Raw genomic sequence first — 15,861 nt, forward strand, 5'->3', positions numbered from 1 at the left:
CCTTCATGTTCAGAGATATCGAGGAAAAGTACAGTGTTCAGTCGTTCATATTGGTAAGACTAACAGAAAGAAGAACTGAAGTTAGAGTGGGCAAGGCAGGAATTTCTTAGATTACTTTGGTACCGTGGTAAGAGCATTTAGGCCTGGAGTCAGGAGAGACCTATGTTCAAGTCCCACCTCTGACACATACTGATGGTATCAAGGGTGCTTAACCCTTTGGGCCTCTGTAAAATGGGAATAGTACCTGTAGTGCTTATCTCACAGGGCTGTTGTGAGGATCAGATGAGATAATGTACAGAAAAGCACTTTGCAAACCTTAAAGCACTATGTAAATGTCAGTTTTTATCAGGATGCCTTTTCTTATACCGTTTCCACTGGTACATCCCTAAATGGGACTATTAAGACACCTAAACTACTGATGAACAATACAAGTAACCTTTCAATGACCAAGGGACTAATGTCCTGGTTCACTTATTTTCATGGGACTTTGTGGATCAAGATATTCACTAGCAGGTGGTATGATGTAATGGCTAGAACAGTGGACTTGGCATCAGGAAGACTTGTACAGATCCTTCAGTGCACATTAGCTACAGGATCCTGAGCGAGTCATTTAACCACTTCCCAACCCATTTCCTCGTCTGTAAAGTGGAGATAATAATAGCACCTCCCTCACGGGGTTGTTGTGAGGATTATATGAGATAATCTATGGAAAGCAAGGCACTCTGAAAGCATGCACTAGTATGGACTGACTGGTGGCAGTGAGCTGTATGGACTCTTGCCTAATCCTCCTTAATGGGCGCCACACATTGTGAGAAGACAAGTTCCAGTGTAAGCCATGAGCCTTGCTCATACTTCCCTTCTCGATAGTATTTACTTTGTACATGATCACGGCGGGGAGCTCTTATCCAGTAGGTGTAAAATAGAAAAACCTGATGTAAATGCCAGTTTTTATTCTCCATCTTTCCCAGTGACTAGGGCTGCTCTTCCACAACTCCTGAAGTCACCCAGCTCTTTATTTTGGGCCAGCAAAGGAGAGGGTGCTTGTAAGCAGGAGAGAGAATTGAACAGATGCTAGGAATGTGCTCCCCACTCAAGCACTGCAAATGTGTCCTTAACTAAATCAGTGGTTCTTAAAGATTTCACCAGGCTTCCCCACCCTTACTGTTGTCAGAGTATGTATTTGTCTACGACGGGTACAAGAAAGAGGACAGTAGTCCATTTGAATAATGATATCTGCATCTGTATCTGTGTGTGTGTGTGTATACATGTACATGTGCATGCACATATATACATGCATATATGTGTACACACACATATGTAGTGTGGTTTTCAGGTTAAGATCCCATAAAAAGATATGACCGGCATGTGTGAGTGGGCTCTTCAGAAGTGTTAACTGTCACTGATTATCTAGGTACACATAGGGTAGCCCACAAGAAGTCTTTTGGTGCCAACAAGGATCTTTTAAAATTTCCTTTGTCATTGTTCCTCAAAGGAGATTATATTATAAGGGGTGGTGATAGAACGTGACGAGCCCTGGGTTCAAGTTCCCTCTTCAGCCACTTCCTCTTTTATCACTTCATTTGACTAAATCTCAGTTTTCTCATCCATAGAATGGGGCTGACAATACTTAAACTACTGAACATACCAGGTGGTTGTGAGGAAAGTATGTTGTAAATGGCACAGTACTAACTCAGAGATGGTGGCATTTTGAGATGTCTCTTTTTCTGGGTGCTCCTAGTTGAATTCTCGTGAGATCCTGTATTACAAAACTAACTTCTTTCAAGTCACAGGAGGAGAGTTGAAAATTTTTCATCAATATCCAGAAATGGAGATATAATCTAATTATCTAAGAAGACTGTCTCCTTAGAGTTAGCTAATATCACTTCTATTGTTAAATCTTTGATTTTCCTAATGTAATCTCTTTACTTTTTCTTGTACCCATGTATGGCTAGGTATACTTTCACTTCCTTTTGTTTTGTAGTGTTTGGTTTCCACCATGAGTATTAATTGTCTTCTTTCCCATTTCCAGGAAGTACTCCCACAACTCCAACTTCCACTCAGCCCCCTCTGAAGCTTGAAGCATCACCAGCTCTGGCTCCGGCTCCTGCTCCAACTCCAGCTCTAGCTTCAGCTCTGGCTCTGGCTCCAGCTTTGGCTCCGGCTCCGGCTCCAGCTCCAGCTCCTGGTTCTGCCCCACCCTTATCCCTTGCCACATCAACTACCGCTTTCAATCTGCCTACAGTCACTCTCCCTGCTGCCACCTTCCCATTTGGCTCTTCATCCTTGAAATCATCCAATTTGATGTCAGGAGATCCCCCTCCTTATCCCTTTTCCTCAGACAGTTCCAAACCAGCTCTAAGCTCTGCTGTAACTAGTGCGCCAGCCTTCTCTTTTACACCTCCTTCTAAAGCCCCCCTGGCCTCATCCCCCTCCCTAGCCCCAGCAACTACCTCTGCATCTTCATTCTATTTTGGATCTCCTGCTTTTAAGCCTGCGGTGGAAAATAATCCAGTGGCTAGCATGTCTACTCCACACTTGGGGGCAAAGACATCTTTCCCACCTACATCCTCTGCAGCCAAAGTAAACCTGAATGAAAAGTAAGTAACACTTCTTTGAGAGAATTGGATTTTTCTTTGTGATACATAGAAGAAATATTTAGAGGTTTTGTTTTGGCCAGTGGATAGAGTCTAGAGAACTCATGTACAGATTTATATGGCACTCCCCATTAGACTGTCAATTCCTTTAGGAGGAGGGGCCATCTTTTGCCCTTCTCTCACTGCTCCTCCAGGATCCTGTACACTTAGCAAGTGCTTGCTGAGTAAGGAAGTGGTTAAGTGAGTGTTCTTTTGGCAAAAGGCAGAAGTAGGAATCCCCTTGGTTGGAAGGCTTTCCTTTGCCCCAAAGCTTGGTTGAACAGATGCTTTGAGAGACTTGGCTTCTTTCTATGCTATCATTGTATCTTTAAGCACTAAAAAGAGTTTCACCTAAATTAATTTACTTATTTAGTGCCATAACAATCAAACTACCAAAAATTATTTTACATAGCTAGACAAAATAATAACAAAATCAATCTGGAAGAGCAAGAGATCCAGAATATCAAGGGAATTAATGAAAGGAAATGCTAGGGAAGGAGGCCTAGCCATACCAAAAATTAAACTATTGTAAAGCAGCAATCATCAAAACTGCTTGGTACTGGCTAAGAAATAGAGTGGTGGATCAGTGGAATAGGTTAGGTATACAAGATGCAGTAGTGAATGAATATAGTAATCTACTCTTTGATAAACCCAAAGAATCCAGCTTCTGAAATAAGAACTTAATATTTCACAAAAACTGCTGGGCAAGCTGGAAAATAGTATGGCAGAAATTGGGTATAGACCAATATGTTACTCCATATATCAAAATAAAGTCAAAATGGGTTCACAATTTAGATATAAACGCTGATACTATAAGCAACTTGGAGGAGAAGGGAATAGTTTACCTGTCAGACTTATGGAGAAGGGAAGAATTTATGACTAAACAAGAGATAGAGAGCATTGCGAAATGCAAAATAGATAATTTTGATTACGTTAAATTGAAAAGTTTTTGTACAGACAAAGCCAATGCAACCAAGATTAGGAGGGAAGCAGAAAATTGGGAAAGAATTTTTACAACTAGTGTCTCTGACAAAGGCCTCATCTCTAAAATACACAGGGAACTGGGTCAAATTTATAAGAATACAAGTCATTCCCCAATTGATAAATGGTCAAAAGATACAAACAGGCAGTTTTCAGAGGAAGAAATGAAAGCTTATCTATAGTCATGAAAAAATGCTCTAAATCACTTTTGATTAGAGAAATGAAAATCAAAATAACTCTCAGGTACCACATCTCTCCTGTCAGATTGGCTAACATGTCAAAACAGGAAAATGACTAATGCTGGAGAAGATGTGGAAAAATTGGAACTCTATTACATTGTTGGTGGAGTTTGTGAACCGATCCAACGATTCTGGAGAGCAATTTGAAACTATGCCCAAAGATCTATAAAAATGTGCATACCCTTTGACTCAGCAATACCACTTCTAGGGCTGTCTCCCAAAGAGATCATACAAGGGAGGAAAGGACCCATATGCACAAAAATATTTATAGCAGCTCTTTTTGTGGTGGCAAAGAATTGGAAATCAAGGGAGTGCCCGTCAATTGGGGAATGGCTAAACAAATTGTGGTATATGAATGTAATGGAATACTATTGTGCCATAAGAAATGAGGAGTAGATGGACTTCATAAGAACCTGGTGAGTCCTATATGATCTGAAGATGAGTGAAGGGAGCAGAACCAGGAAAACATTGTACACAACCACAGACACATTGCTTCTGGGATGACTAACTTTGTTTGACTTGGCTCTTCTCAACAATGCAAGGTTCTAAGTCAGCTCCGAAAGACTCATGATGGAAAAGGCTGTGTACATCCAGAGAAAGAATTATGGAATCTGAATGCAGACTGAAGCAAACTATTTGCTCTCTCTTTTTCTTTTATATTATTTTTGGTTTTGTTACATCTTTCTTATGGTTCATTTCATTGGTTATGACTCCTCTTTACAAATTGATTATTGGGAAAATAAGTTTAACATGAAGGTATATATAGAACTTATATCAGATCACATGCCGTCAGGGGTAGGGGAAGGAGAGGGAGAGGGATAAAATTTAGAACTCAAAAACTTGTGAAACTGAATGTTGTAAACTAAAAAAAAAAAATTAGTTTAAAAAAAGGGGAAAAAAAATTTCATTTTCAGTAAGCCTACAGTGTCTCCTAGCTATGTCAAGTTGGTTTTACCAAATGGCAAATTTAGTAGTTCATATTCCTGTTAACTATTTATTTGATAAGAGGGTTGAATAATTTATTCTCAAATCAGCAGAATATCCAGTAAAGTACCATTCATATTTCCTTACAACCTGTACCCTTTGAAAGCAACATTCAAGACATTTGTATTGCATGAAGTTACAAGCATCTTTGTTGATAATAAATTACCTTTTGGAGGGTGTCACTTTTTACTGGCATGAGAAAGAAAAATTTGTGATAGGCTCTTTTGAAATGGTCTCCTTTTTTTTGCAGGTTTCTTGCTGGAGAGTCATCTGCTCTTGTCAGCAGTTCCCAGAGCAGCTCCTCAATGCTATCATTTTCCTCAGCCTCCAAATCGGCTTCTGCCGGCCCCATCAGTCACTCCACGCCTCTCTCATCTTCATCTAGCGCAGTATCAGCAAAGTCATCGGTATCTCCCTCTGCTTCAGGTATGCTTTCAAGCAGATGGCTTTAAAATTCTTAGATTCGCAATGAGGAAGGAGATGGAGACTGGACTCATAATTTCCTTCACCCAGTGCAGGTCAACATTTCTGCTTCTTAGAGAATTACTTAGAGTACTAAGAGGTTAAGGAATTTGCCCAAGTATGTATCAGATGTGGAACTTGACTCCAGGTCTTCTAGTCAATGCTTATTCTCTTATCACTACACCATGCCACCTCAAGTATGTTCAAAGAACTTTTTTTTTTCAGAGTTCTTAGAGGTACCAGTTAAGCAAATGGAAAAAATTATTTCTTTCTCCTCTCATGGTAGAATAAGTCACTATGGATTTTGTATTCTTTTATTTAGGAGAATCTGTAGATTGTGTGGTGCTATGGACCCAGTACTGTGATTGTCAGGTTTCCTTGTCTCCTTATCATTCCTCACAGAGCTGAGTGTACTTGGTGATTCAAATAATGGGTCTAGTGGCCATTCATCTGCATCTAGTGTCTGTCTCAGTCCTTTGTGGACTCTAAAATGATTCATTAAAGAACAGAGATTAGGATGGTCCTGCAGTGACTATTATACTTGTCACATAAGCCCAAAGCAGTCACAAGTGAATGACTTTTGTGGATGTCAAAACCATGAACAATCTGTCACATAGAGGGGTAGCAGTGGCAGCAGCAGGCAGCTGAGGAGGACCAAGCTGAAGGGCAGTGTCTAGTACATTTCCTTAGCCCATTCCTGTTTGGAATTTGGTATGATGGGTTATTTTCATGAATTAAAAAAATGGTTTAAATTTATATGACATTTTATATCTTACAGAACCCTTTCTTCAAAATAGCTCTGTGAGTTAGGTAGTGCAAGAAGTAGTATCCTTATTTTGTCAGTCAGTCAGTGAGCATTTATTAAGTACCTGCTCTGCCAGGCAGAATCCTGGGTACTGAGGATGTGTGTACAAATAATGAAACAATCCCCACTCACCTGGACCTTACATTTTTAATGGGGTGAGGAAATTCAGACTTGGAGAGGCTTGGCATCTTTCTGTGCTACCATTGTGTCTTTATGCACTAAAAAAAGTTTCATTTTCAATAAGCCTAATATCTCCTAGCTATATCAGGTTGGTTTTACCAAAGAAAAGTTATAGAATTATTGACATCTTAACTCCCAAGAATAGCCTGCTCTGAATTCACTCTTACCTAGTAGAGAGGAAGGCCTGGTGCTGCTTAACACGGTTAGCTTAGTCTTCTCTTAATGGATTCTTTTTACTTCCTCTTCCTATAGAAATATTTCTATACTGACTTTATTTCCCGCATTATATATTGTCTTCCCTCCCTCGTCCCCATAAGAAGGAACTAATCTTCTGTCTCTGAAGGCATAGGGAATGTGGGAATAGAGAGAAATAGCATTATGTGAGTCAATACTGTCATTGTCAGAAGTGCCAGCACATCTTCGATTCTCATCCTTGATTCTCACTCGGCTATTTTGGGACCATCCATGCTAGCAGTTTTGGTTAGCAGGATCTTGTCTGAATGTTTCCAGTAATGATAATCATGGCAGTCTTCCGTTTGTTGCCATGGCTGATAGCCACTTCGAGGAAGGATTATACATCTTTTTTCTTTCTCATATTTGGGGTTGAGGAAATTAGTAAATGTGGTATATCATGATTGAGTTATCTCATTGTCATTACAGGGCGCTCTTCCCAGAGCAGTCCAGTATCTTCAGTGGTGCAGAAATCGGCCAGGATCACTGCTCCAGTGGCAAAGTCAAGTACTACTCAGGTACTGAATGCTTGGATTCAAGCAAAATTATATATGCTTTTTGGTAAATTCATTTAAGTGTATATTTTTGAAACTATGATTCACATTTTTTTTGAACTAGCACTTTTGAAGAATTCCTTTGACATCCTATTTAGCTCTCCACAGTATAATAAAAAATATCAAAAAGTGTCAAGTTTTTTACTTAGTGCATGCACACTTTATCTTAAACTAAAGATTATAGGTTTATATTCTTTGTTGACTCACTCATACCTTTTTATATTATGGGACATCTGCTTTTCTTATTTCTAAATGCAAGATAGCATTTTAATTTCCCCCAAATAAGCAAGAAATAAATCTAACGGCTTTATTTTTCTGGTCCTCCACTATCAGTTTCTTTTTTATGGGACTTAAGCTAAAACCTTGGAGAACCTTGAGCAGTTGAGTCCCTCTTTAGCCAATCATGAGCTTATGCCTTTTAACTGAGTTTGCATTTCAGAACACCCTGTTAACCATTGTGTGTAATTAGAAGCGATTAAACCTTTCACAAGACTTATGACCTATATTAAATGTTTGGATATGTACACAGGCTGCTTTCAGTGGTCCCAGCATAGTAGGTTTTCAAAACTTCTCATTTTAGGCCAAATCACCACAGCCTGCTGTTGTGATAGAAAAGCAGCTGCATCAGTGGAAAGATTCAGACCCTGTGATGGCTGGAATCAGTGAGGAGGTAATGTCATATCCTACCAATTTTTTTTCTACTCTGACATAATGCAGCCACATCAGTGAAATTTGGTTCTGGTTAAGGCTTTTAGTCACTACCATCAGCCTGGTGGGTGGCCTCAGCCCATTTCCCTGGAAGCAGGTTCACAACTCTGCACTAGATTAGTCAGTTCTACAATAGCAGCCATCATTCAGATCTCATTGTCTCACTTTTGGATTGGCTTTTCTCACTGCTTGCTTGTGTAGATTGCCCACTTCCAAAAGGAGATGGAAGAGCTGAAAACCCGAACTTCCAAAGCCTGTTTCCAAGTTGGTACCGCTGAGGAGATGAAGATGCTGCGGACAGAATCAGAGGACTTACACACCTTTCTCCTGGAGATTAAAGAGACAACAGAGGTATTTATCTGTTCATCTTTTCCCTAGGCTGAACTGACTTGTTGGGCGTTAATGCTTCACCTCCTCAGAGACTAGCTGAACAAATGTCATTGTTTCTTACACTGCATATGCATTTGACTCCTTCCCTTTTGATTTGGATCAGCAGTTTTAGCCTTTGGGTTTGAAAATTCATTACTTTTCAAATGACCCTCCCTCTTCTCCCCTTTTTTCCTGTATTTTTACCAAATAATCTAATAACCCAGTTAATCTTTTTGTTGACATTACTCTGCTCATTCCAAAAAAAGATTTTTCTATCTTGAAAATATTTTTTTTCTCCGTTATATTCCTTTGATTCTTTTTAGTCTCTTCATGGAGATATTAGTACCCTGAAGACCACCCTACTAGAGGGTTTTGCAGGGGTTGAAGAGGCAAGAGAACAGAATGAAAGAAATCATGACTCTGGATATCTTCATTTACTGTATAAAAGACCACTGGATCCTAAGAGTGAAGCTCAGCTTCAGGTAGGAAATACTTGGAGAAATGGGCCTTTTCAGTTGTTCTTGTGTGAAGTTTGCTATCACTACAGATAAAGACTAGCACTCGAATTGAGAAGTTAGCTTTATGTGGACTTGAACACCAACAAATCGGGACATTTCTTTATATAAAGGATAGAAAAAAGATGCTCTGTATCTTTATTACATGCAGCTTGGGGTTTATTTTTTTAAGTATATTATAAATTTATCACAATAATTCTAACACTGCTCTGCTGAGGTCAACACTCTGGATGCTATTTTCCTCCTCCTTAACTGGCCGTTAGGATACATGCCATCAGGCAGATGGGTTGCATTGGTTATAACCTCCTGATCCAAACACCTACATACTTATCTGAATCAGGAAGAAAAGTGTGTTTTCCCATCCAATCACATTTTTTCTATTAAAAAAAAACCTTGAAATTTTGTGTATATCTGTCCCCTTGGTAGACAATAAATTTTGTGGATGCAGAGAGTCTTCCTGATTTCAAATTTGTCACACTCTCAATGCTTAACACAGGCCAATTGCACTCAGTAGTCGTAGGTCATAGGATCAAGGGATCATAGATTTAGAACTAGAAGAAACCTTAGAGGCCATTGAATCTAGCCCCCTCATCTTATAGATGAGGAGGCAGGTCCAGAGAGGTTAAGTGATTTGCCCAGGGTCACATAGCTAGTAAGTGTCTGAGGCAGAATATGAATCCAGGTTTTCCTGACTAAAAGTCCAGTGCCTATTCATCATGCTGCCTCTAGTCACTCAATAAATGTTTTTTGAACTCTTTGCTCAAACGATTAAATGTAATTATACAGTATTGAGGACATATTTATAGATTTAGATATAATGGAATAATAATGGAATGAGGAGGTACTCTTAACTATTATCCATCACTGCTAAATCTGAGCTTTCTCTCTCAGGCTTTAGGATAGAATTCTTTAATTTCTCCCTAAATCTTTATATCTCTAGGTCTGAGACCTTTAGTCATTTCTTAGCTCTTCAATCTGGTGGTTGCCCTTCTGCTTGTGTCCACTTCCCTGCAAATTTGTCAAGATTTGGGGCAGGGACAGGAGCATTCACAGCAGGGGCAATCCCCTCCTTTATTCAGAACTTTTACTGTCAGCACCATCTCTCATCATCCCTTCCTTTGAAGAAATGAAAATTAACCTCTTATTAGAAAAAGATGGCAGACCTTTTTTTTGTGTGTGTGAGTTTATAAGATTTGGAGTTCCAAATTTTTCTTCCTCCCTCCCTCCTCTCCCCCATCCGCAAGATGGCAAACAATCTGATATAGGTTATACGTGTACAATTTTGAATTGTTTTATTATTTAATATTTTTTAGTTTTCAACATTGATTTCCATAAGATTTTGAATTACAAATTTCTCCCCATTTCTACCCTCCCTCCACCCCAAGATGGCATATATTCTGATTGCCCCTTTCCCCAGTCTGCCCTCCCTTCTGTTACCCCACTCCCCCCTGCCAATCCCCTTTCCCCTTACTTTCTTGTAGGGCAAGATAGATTTCTATACCCCATTGTTGTATTTCTTATTTCCCAATTGCATGTAAAAACAACTTTTTTTTTTCAGCATTTGTTTTTAGAACTTTGAGTTCCAAATTCTCTCCCTTCTTCCCTTCCCACCCACCTCCTTGAGAAGGCAAGCAATTCAACATAGGCCGTACGTGTATCATTATGCAAAGCACTTCCATAACAGTCATGTTGTAAAAGACTAACTATATTTCCCTCCAACCTGTACTGTTCCCCCTTTATTCAATTTTCTCCCTTGACCCTGTCCCTTTTCAAAAGTGTTTGCTTTTGATTACCTCCTTCCCCTATCTGCCCTCCTTTCTATCATCCCCCCCTTTTATCTCCTTCCTCCTTCTTTGATGTGGGGTAAGATACCCAATTGAGTGTGTATTCCCTCCTCAGGTCAAATCTGATTAGAGCAAGATTCACTCATTCCTCCTCACCTGCCCCCTCTTCCCTTCCAGCAGAACTGCTTTTTCTTGCCACTTTTATGTGAGACAATTTACCCCATTCTGTCTCTCCCTTTCTTCTCCCAATATATTCCTCTCTCACCCCTTAATTTTATTTATTTATTTGTCTGTTTGTTTGTTTGTTTTTAGATATCATCCCTTCACAATCAACTCACCCTGTGCCCTTTGTCTATACGTGTATACATTCTGTTCAACTACCCTAATACTGAGAAAGGTTTCATGAGTTACAAATATCATCTTTCCATGTAGGAATGTAAACAAAACATTCAACTTTAGTAAGTCCCTTATGATTTCTCTTTCCTGTTTATCTTTTCATGCTTCTCTTGATTCTTGTATTTGAAAGTCAATTTTCTATTCAGCTCTGGTCTTTTCATCGAGAAAGCTTGAAAGTTCTCTGTTTTATTGAAAGTCCGTGTTTTGCCTTGGAGCATGATACTCAGTTTTGCTGGGTAGGTGATTCTTGGTTTTAATCCTAGCTCCCTTGACCTCCAGAATATCATATTCCAAGCCCTTCGATCCCTTAATGTAGAAGCTGTTAGATCTTGTGTTATTGTGATTGTGTTTCCACAATACTCAAATTGTTTTCTTCTGGCTGCTTGCAGTATTTTCTCCTTGATCTGGGGGCTCTGGAATTTGGCAACAATGTTCCTGGGAGTTTTCTTTTTGGGATCTTTCTCAGTAGACAATCAGTGGATTCTTTCAATTTCTATTTTACCCTCTGGCTCTAGAATATCAGGGCAGTTTTCTTTGATAATTTCTTGAAAGATGATGTCTGGGCTCTTTTTTTGATCATGGCTTTCAGGTAGTCCAATAATTTTTAAGTTATCTCTCTTGGATCTGTTCTCCAGGTCAGTGGTTTTTCCACTGAGATATTTCACATTGTCTTCCATTTTTTCGTTCTTTTGGTTGTGTTTTATAATATCTTGATTTCTCATAAAGTCACTAGCTTCCACTTTCTCCATTCCAATTTTTAAGGTAGTATTTTCTTCAGTGGTCTTTTGGACCTCCTTTTCCATTTGGCTAATTCTGCCTTTTAAGGCATTCTTCTCTTCTTTCGCTTTTGCCATTTGAGTTAGTCTATTTTTTAAGGTGTTTTTCTGGTTCTGCTCACTTCACTCAGCATCAATTTGTGTAAATCTTTCCAGTTTTTTTTTTAAATCCACCTGTTCATCATTTCTTATAGCACAATAGTATTCCATTACATTCATATACCACAACTTGTTCAGCTGTTCTCCAATTGATGGGCATTCCCTCAATTTCCAATCCTTTGCCACCACAGAAAGAGCTACTTTTAATATTTTTGTATGTGTGAGTCCTTTTCCCTTTTTTATGATCACTTTGGGATACAGACCTAGAAGTGGTATACACATATTTTTATAGCCCTTTGGGCGTAGTTCCAAATTGCTCTCCAGAATGGTTGAATCAGTTCACAACTCCATGAACAATGCATTAGTGGGACTTTCTTTTATAGTGATAGCTTGTATGGGAACTCAGAGCATCTTGGAATCAGAAATTCCTTCAGTTTTTTCTAATATGGGTTTTAACTTCCTTAAGCAAGAGAGCAGTTGTCTCCTTGTAATTTATCAGAGGAAAGTACCCAGTGGGTTCCATCTGATTTTGTTGTTGTCAGTTTCTGTTTCCCTCAGTATGAGGTCATGTAGAGAAAGTTATGTAGCATTTCCTCTGATTACTGGTTTCCCAATCAAAAGGGAATAATTAATCTTTCTCAAAAGAAAAAGCCTCCACTCTTCCCCTGGGTATTTTCTTGAAATTCATATATTGTGCTTGTGCTTAAATACTAACTAAATATCGAACTTTCTTGTTTCCTTACAGTGTGACTTCTTTTAAAAAGACTTTGACTTTTTTGTTAAAAATTTAAGTGCATCATAACATTTTTCAAGCAGATTCAAATAGACAGAGAGTAGTTTATCCTCAGTGTACAAGCTTCTTTATTCTTCTTCAGTCTATATGCAGTTTTAACTTAAGGCTCCATTTTTTAGGTTGAAACTTTTATGACTCATTTTGTATAGATCTAGTAGTTTAACAGAAGACCAAGTAGAGAAGAAAAATAGTAGGGAAATGAGCATAAGTTTAACCCATAATGCTGCTATTTGTATATTGTTAGTCTACTAAGATTGCAGTCTCATAAATAAAAATATGGCTTTAAAAAAATCTAATAGAAATGAGAAACATTTTCCAGCTTTGACTAGTAGCTTCCAAAAATCTGCAAGGTTGCTTCAGCTTTGCTTTTTTTTTTTCTTGTAATGAACATTCAAAACTTTTTTTTTAGTTAGTGCTTGACCCAGTAATTTGATGGTTTATAATGGCTCACCGCATTGCCATTAATTTCATGAGTAGCAATGCATAAAACTAAATGGCTGTTCTGTCCAAGTGCCAGAATGTGATGGAAAATTCCCAAATTGCTGAGAACACTTTATAGAAACTGGAAAAGGAGAGCTAAGCAGAAACCTGTGATAGCAAAGCAAACAGACAGACATCTAATGAGAAAAGCAGTTTGATTAAATACATTTACACTAAGTTTTTTCAATGTTTTACCCTTTCTAGAGGTATTAGAATTTTAGAGAATACCACATAATCCAAAGAATTTAATTTCTACTGGAGGAATATTATGTAGCATAATATTGGAAAATGAAGAATTTTAGGTTGTGGTGCAAGTGGGGTTTTTTGATATAAATTTTATTTTTGATTTTGATTTTAAACACCCAAAAAAAGAGTATTTGCATATTCATGGCAGGGAACAAAAAGCAGATTGTATGTGAAATCAATCATGAATCTTCCATGATTGATACCACCTTTTTAAAAAATGTATATAATGAATTCCAAACATCAATTTCAAAACTATCCTGATTTTCTGAGCTTCCTTCTTTTCTGTGTTAAAAAAATGTTTCAGTGGCCCACTTTTTAAAAATATCAGTATTGATAAACCCTCTCCTCCCCAGATAAAAAACTGAGATAAAGGGGTGTTAAAAATATTCAGGCAAGAGGAATCTACACAGTGTCCACATACCAAAACAGATGTCTTTTTCTCTATTTTGAGTCCATCACCTTTGTCAGGAAGAGAGTGACATGTTTCCTCACGGGTCCTCTGGAGACACAGCTAGTCCTTGCACTGACAAGCATTCACGAGTTTTTGGAAGTTGTTTTTATTTATAGTGTCCTTGTATAGATTGTTCTGCTTCTGCTCCCTTTACTCTGCATCATACTACGCGGGATCCTCTACAGTAGTCTTTTGTCATTTCTCATGGTACAGTATGTACCATGGTTTGCTCAGGCTCTTCATTTGATGAGCACCCTCATAGATTCTAGTTCTTTTTTGTTCCCCTTCAGGATCAAGGAGATGTTTTGCTTATGACTCTTCTCTCCCCCTTATTATCCTCCCTCTTAATCCCCTATCTCTGTTTGTTCCCTGTTTTGAAAAAAAAAATGTATTTTGTACTTAAATACCAAAAAAAAGCATTTCTGTACATACAACAGAACACAAAACCAGGGTCTTTTTGAAACAGTAAATTTCCATTTCATAGTGCTTGCTTTAAAATATATGTGTATGTATATACATGTATATGTATGTATGTGTGTATAAATTCTACTCATTACTTTCAAAACTGTCCTGCTTGAATTGCATTCTTCTGAATTTCCTTATGTTCTCTTTTCTGCAATTAAAAGAAATGTTTCAGATTCTTTTTTTTTTTTAGTGGTGGAAGTGGGGGGTGTACATCACTTTTTTTAGTCTAAATTTCATTTTTATTTTTAGTTCCAAATTCTTTCCCTCCCTCCACCACTTCCTCACGCATTGAGAAAACAAGAAATACAATACCCATGATACATGTGAAGTCATACAAAACATATTTTCACATTAACCATGTTGCTAAAAAAAAACCCAACACTAAACCCAAGAAAAATTAAGTAAAAAAAAATATGTTTCAATCTGTATTCAAAGTTCATCAGTTTTCTGTCTGGAGGTAGATGACGTTTTTTCATCATGAACCCTTTGGAATTATCCTGGATCGTTGTCTTGATCAAAGTAGCTAAATCTTTCCACTTTTGATTATTGTTACAATATTGTTGTTACCATATACAGTATCTTCCTAGGTCTGCTCACATCACTTTGTATCAGTTCATATAGGTCTTCCCAGGATCCATTCCCCTCGTTATTTCTTGTAACACAGTAGTACTCCAGCATCATCATATACCACAACTTGTTCAACCATTCCCAATTGATTATCATCCCCTCAATTTTCAATTCTTTGTTACCACAGAAAGAGCTGCTATAAATATTTTTATACAGATAGGCCTTTGTTCCTTTTCCTTTGATCTCTTTGGGATATAGACTTAGTAGTGGTGTTGCTGGGTCAAAGGTTGTCCAAAATTTTATAGCACTTTGGGCATAGTTCTGATTGTTCTCCAGAATGGTTGGACCAGTTTACAACTCCACCAACAGAGTATTAGTGTCCATATTTTTGTACGTCCTTTCCAGCATTTGTCATTTTCTTTTTCTGTCATGTTAGCCAATCTCATAGGTGTAAGATGATATCTTGGAGTTTTTTTTTAAATTTGCATTTTTCTAATTGGTGATTTAGGTCATTTTTATCTAACTATTGATAGCTTAGATTTCTTCTTCTGAAAATTGTGAGGGGGCATCACTATTATTAACCTCTCCTTTTCCCTCTGTTTTTTAAAACTAGAAAGAAAGAAAAAATCTGTGTACTAAATAAGCCTAGATAAACAAAATGAATTCCCACAATGGCCATGTCAAAATTGTTTGTCTCTTTCTGTATTTTGTGTCCATCACTTCTCTGTCGTCAGGTGAGTGACATGCCTCATCATTGGTCCTCTGGAAACATGATTGGACTTGCATCAATTAGAGTTTTTTTACGTCTTTCAAAAAATTTTTTTAATGTTGTCTTTGTAGAAATTGTTTTTCTGTTCTATCTTTTATTCTCCATCACTTCCAAGGGTTCTCTGTAGCTGTCTCTTTTGTCATTTCTTCTGGCAAAATTGTATCACATTAAATTAGTATACTGTTATTTATTAAGCCATTCCCCAGTTTTGTTGGAGGCAATTTAAAGCAACTCCTTAGATTCTGGTTCTTTTTTTTTATTTTACTTCTCTCTTCAGATCAGAATATTTGTTTGCTTACAGCTATTTCCTCCCCCAATATTCTCATTAATCTTAACCCCTTTCTATCCGTGTTTTTTCCCCATGTTGAGTTTGA

The 15,861-nt window shown here is 37.9% G+C and overlaps 1 protein-coding gene across 2 annotated transcripts in view; it reads left to right on the forward strand.

Moving 5' to 3' along the window:
* The window catches only part of NUP214 (nucleoporin 214), a 105,633-nt gene that overhangs the window by 19,270 nt on the left and 70,502 nt on the right, over positions 1 to 15,861 (forward strand). For both annotated transcript variants that reach the window (XM_036749435.1, XM_036749436.1), the window contains exons 12-17: positions 2,030 to 2,597; positions 5,088 to 5,263; positions 6,945 to 7,033; positions 7,650 to 7,739; positions 7,979 to 8,128; positions 8,470 to 8,628. In XM_036749435.1, the coding sequence (XP_036605330.1) occupies positions 2,030 to 2,597; positions 5,088 to 5,263; positions 6,945 to 7,033; positions 7,650 to 7,739; positions 7,979 to 8,128; positions 8,470 to 8,628 (1,232 nt within the window). The remainder of the gene's footprint in view (positions 1 to 2,029; positions 2,598 to 5,087; positions 5,264 to 6,944; positions 7,034 to 7,649; positions 7,740 to 7,978; positions 8,129 to 8,469; positions 8,629 to 15,861) is intronic.

Source organism: Trichosurus vulpecula, chromosome 3 (assembly GCF_011100635.1).
Source record: "Trichosurus vulpecula isolate mTriVul1 chromosome 3, mTriVul1.pri, whole genome shotgun sequence".
Classification (NCBI taxonomy): domain Eukaryota; kingdom Metazoa; phylum Chordata; class Mammalia; order Diprotodontia; family Phalangeridae; genus Trichosurus; species Trichosurus vulpecula.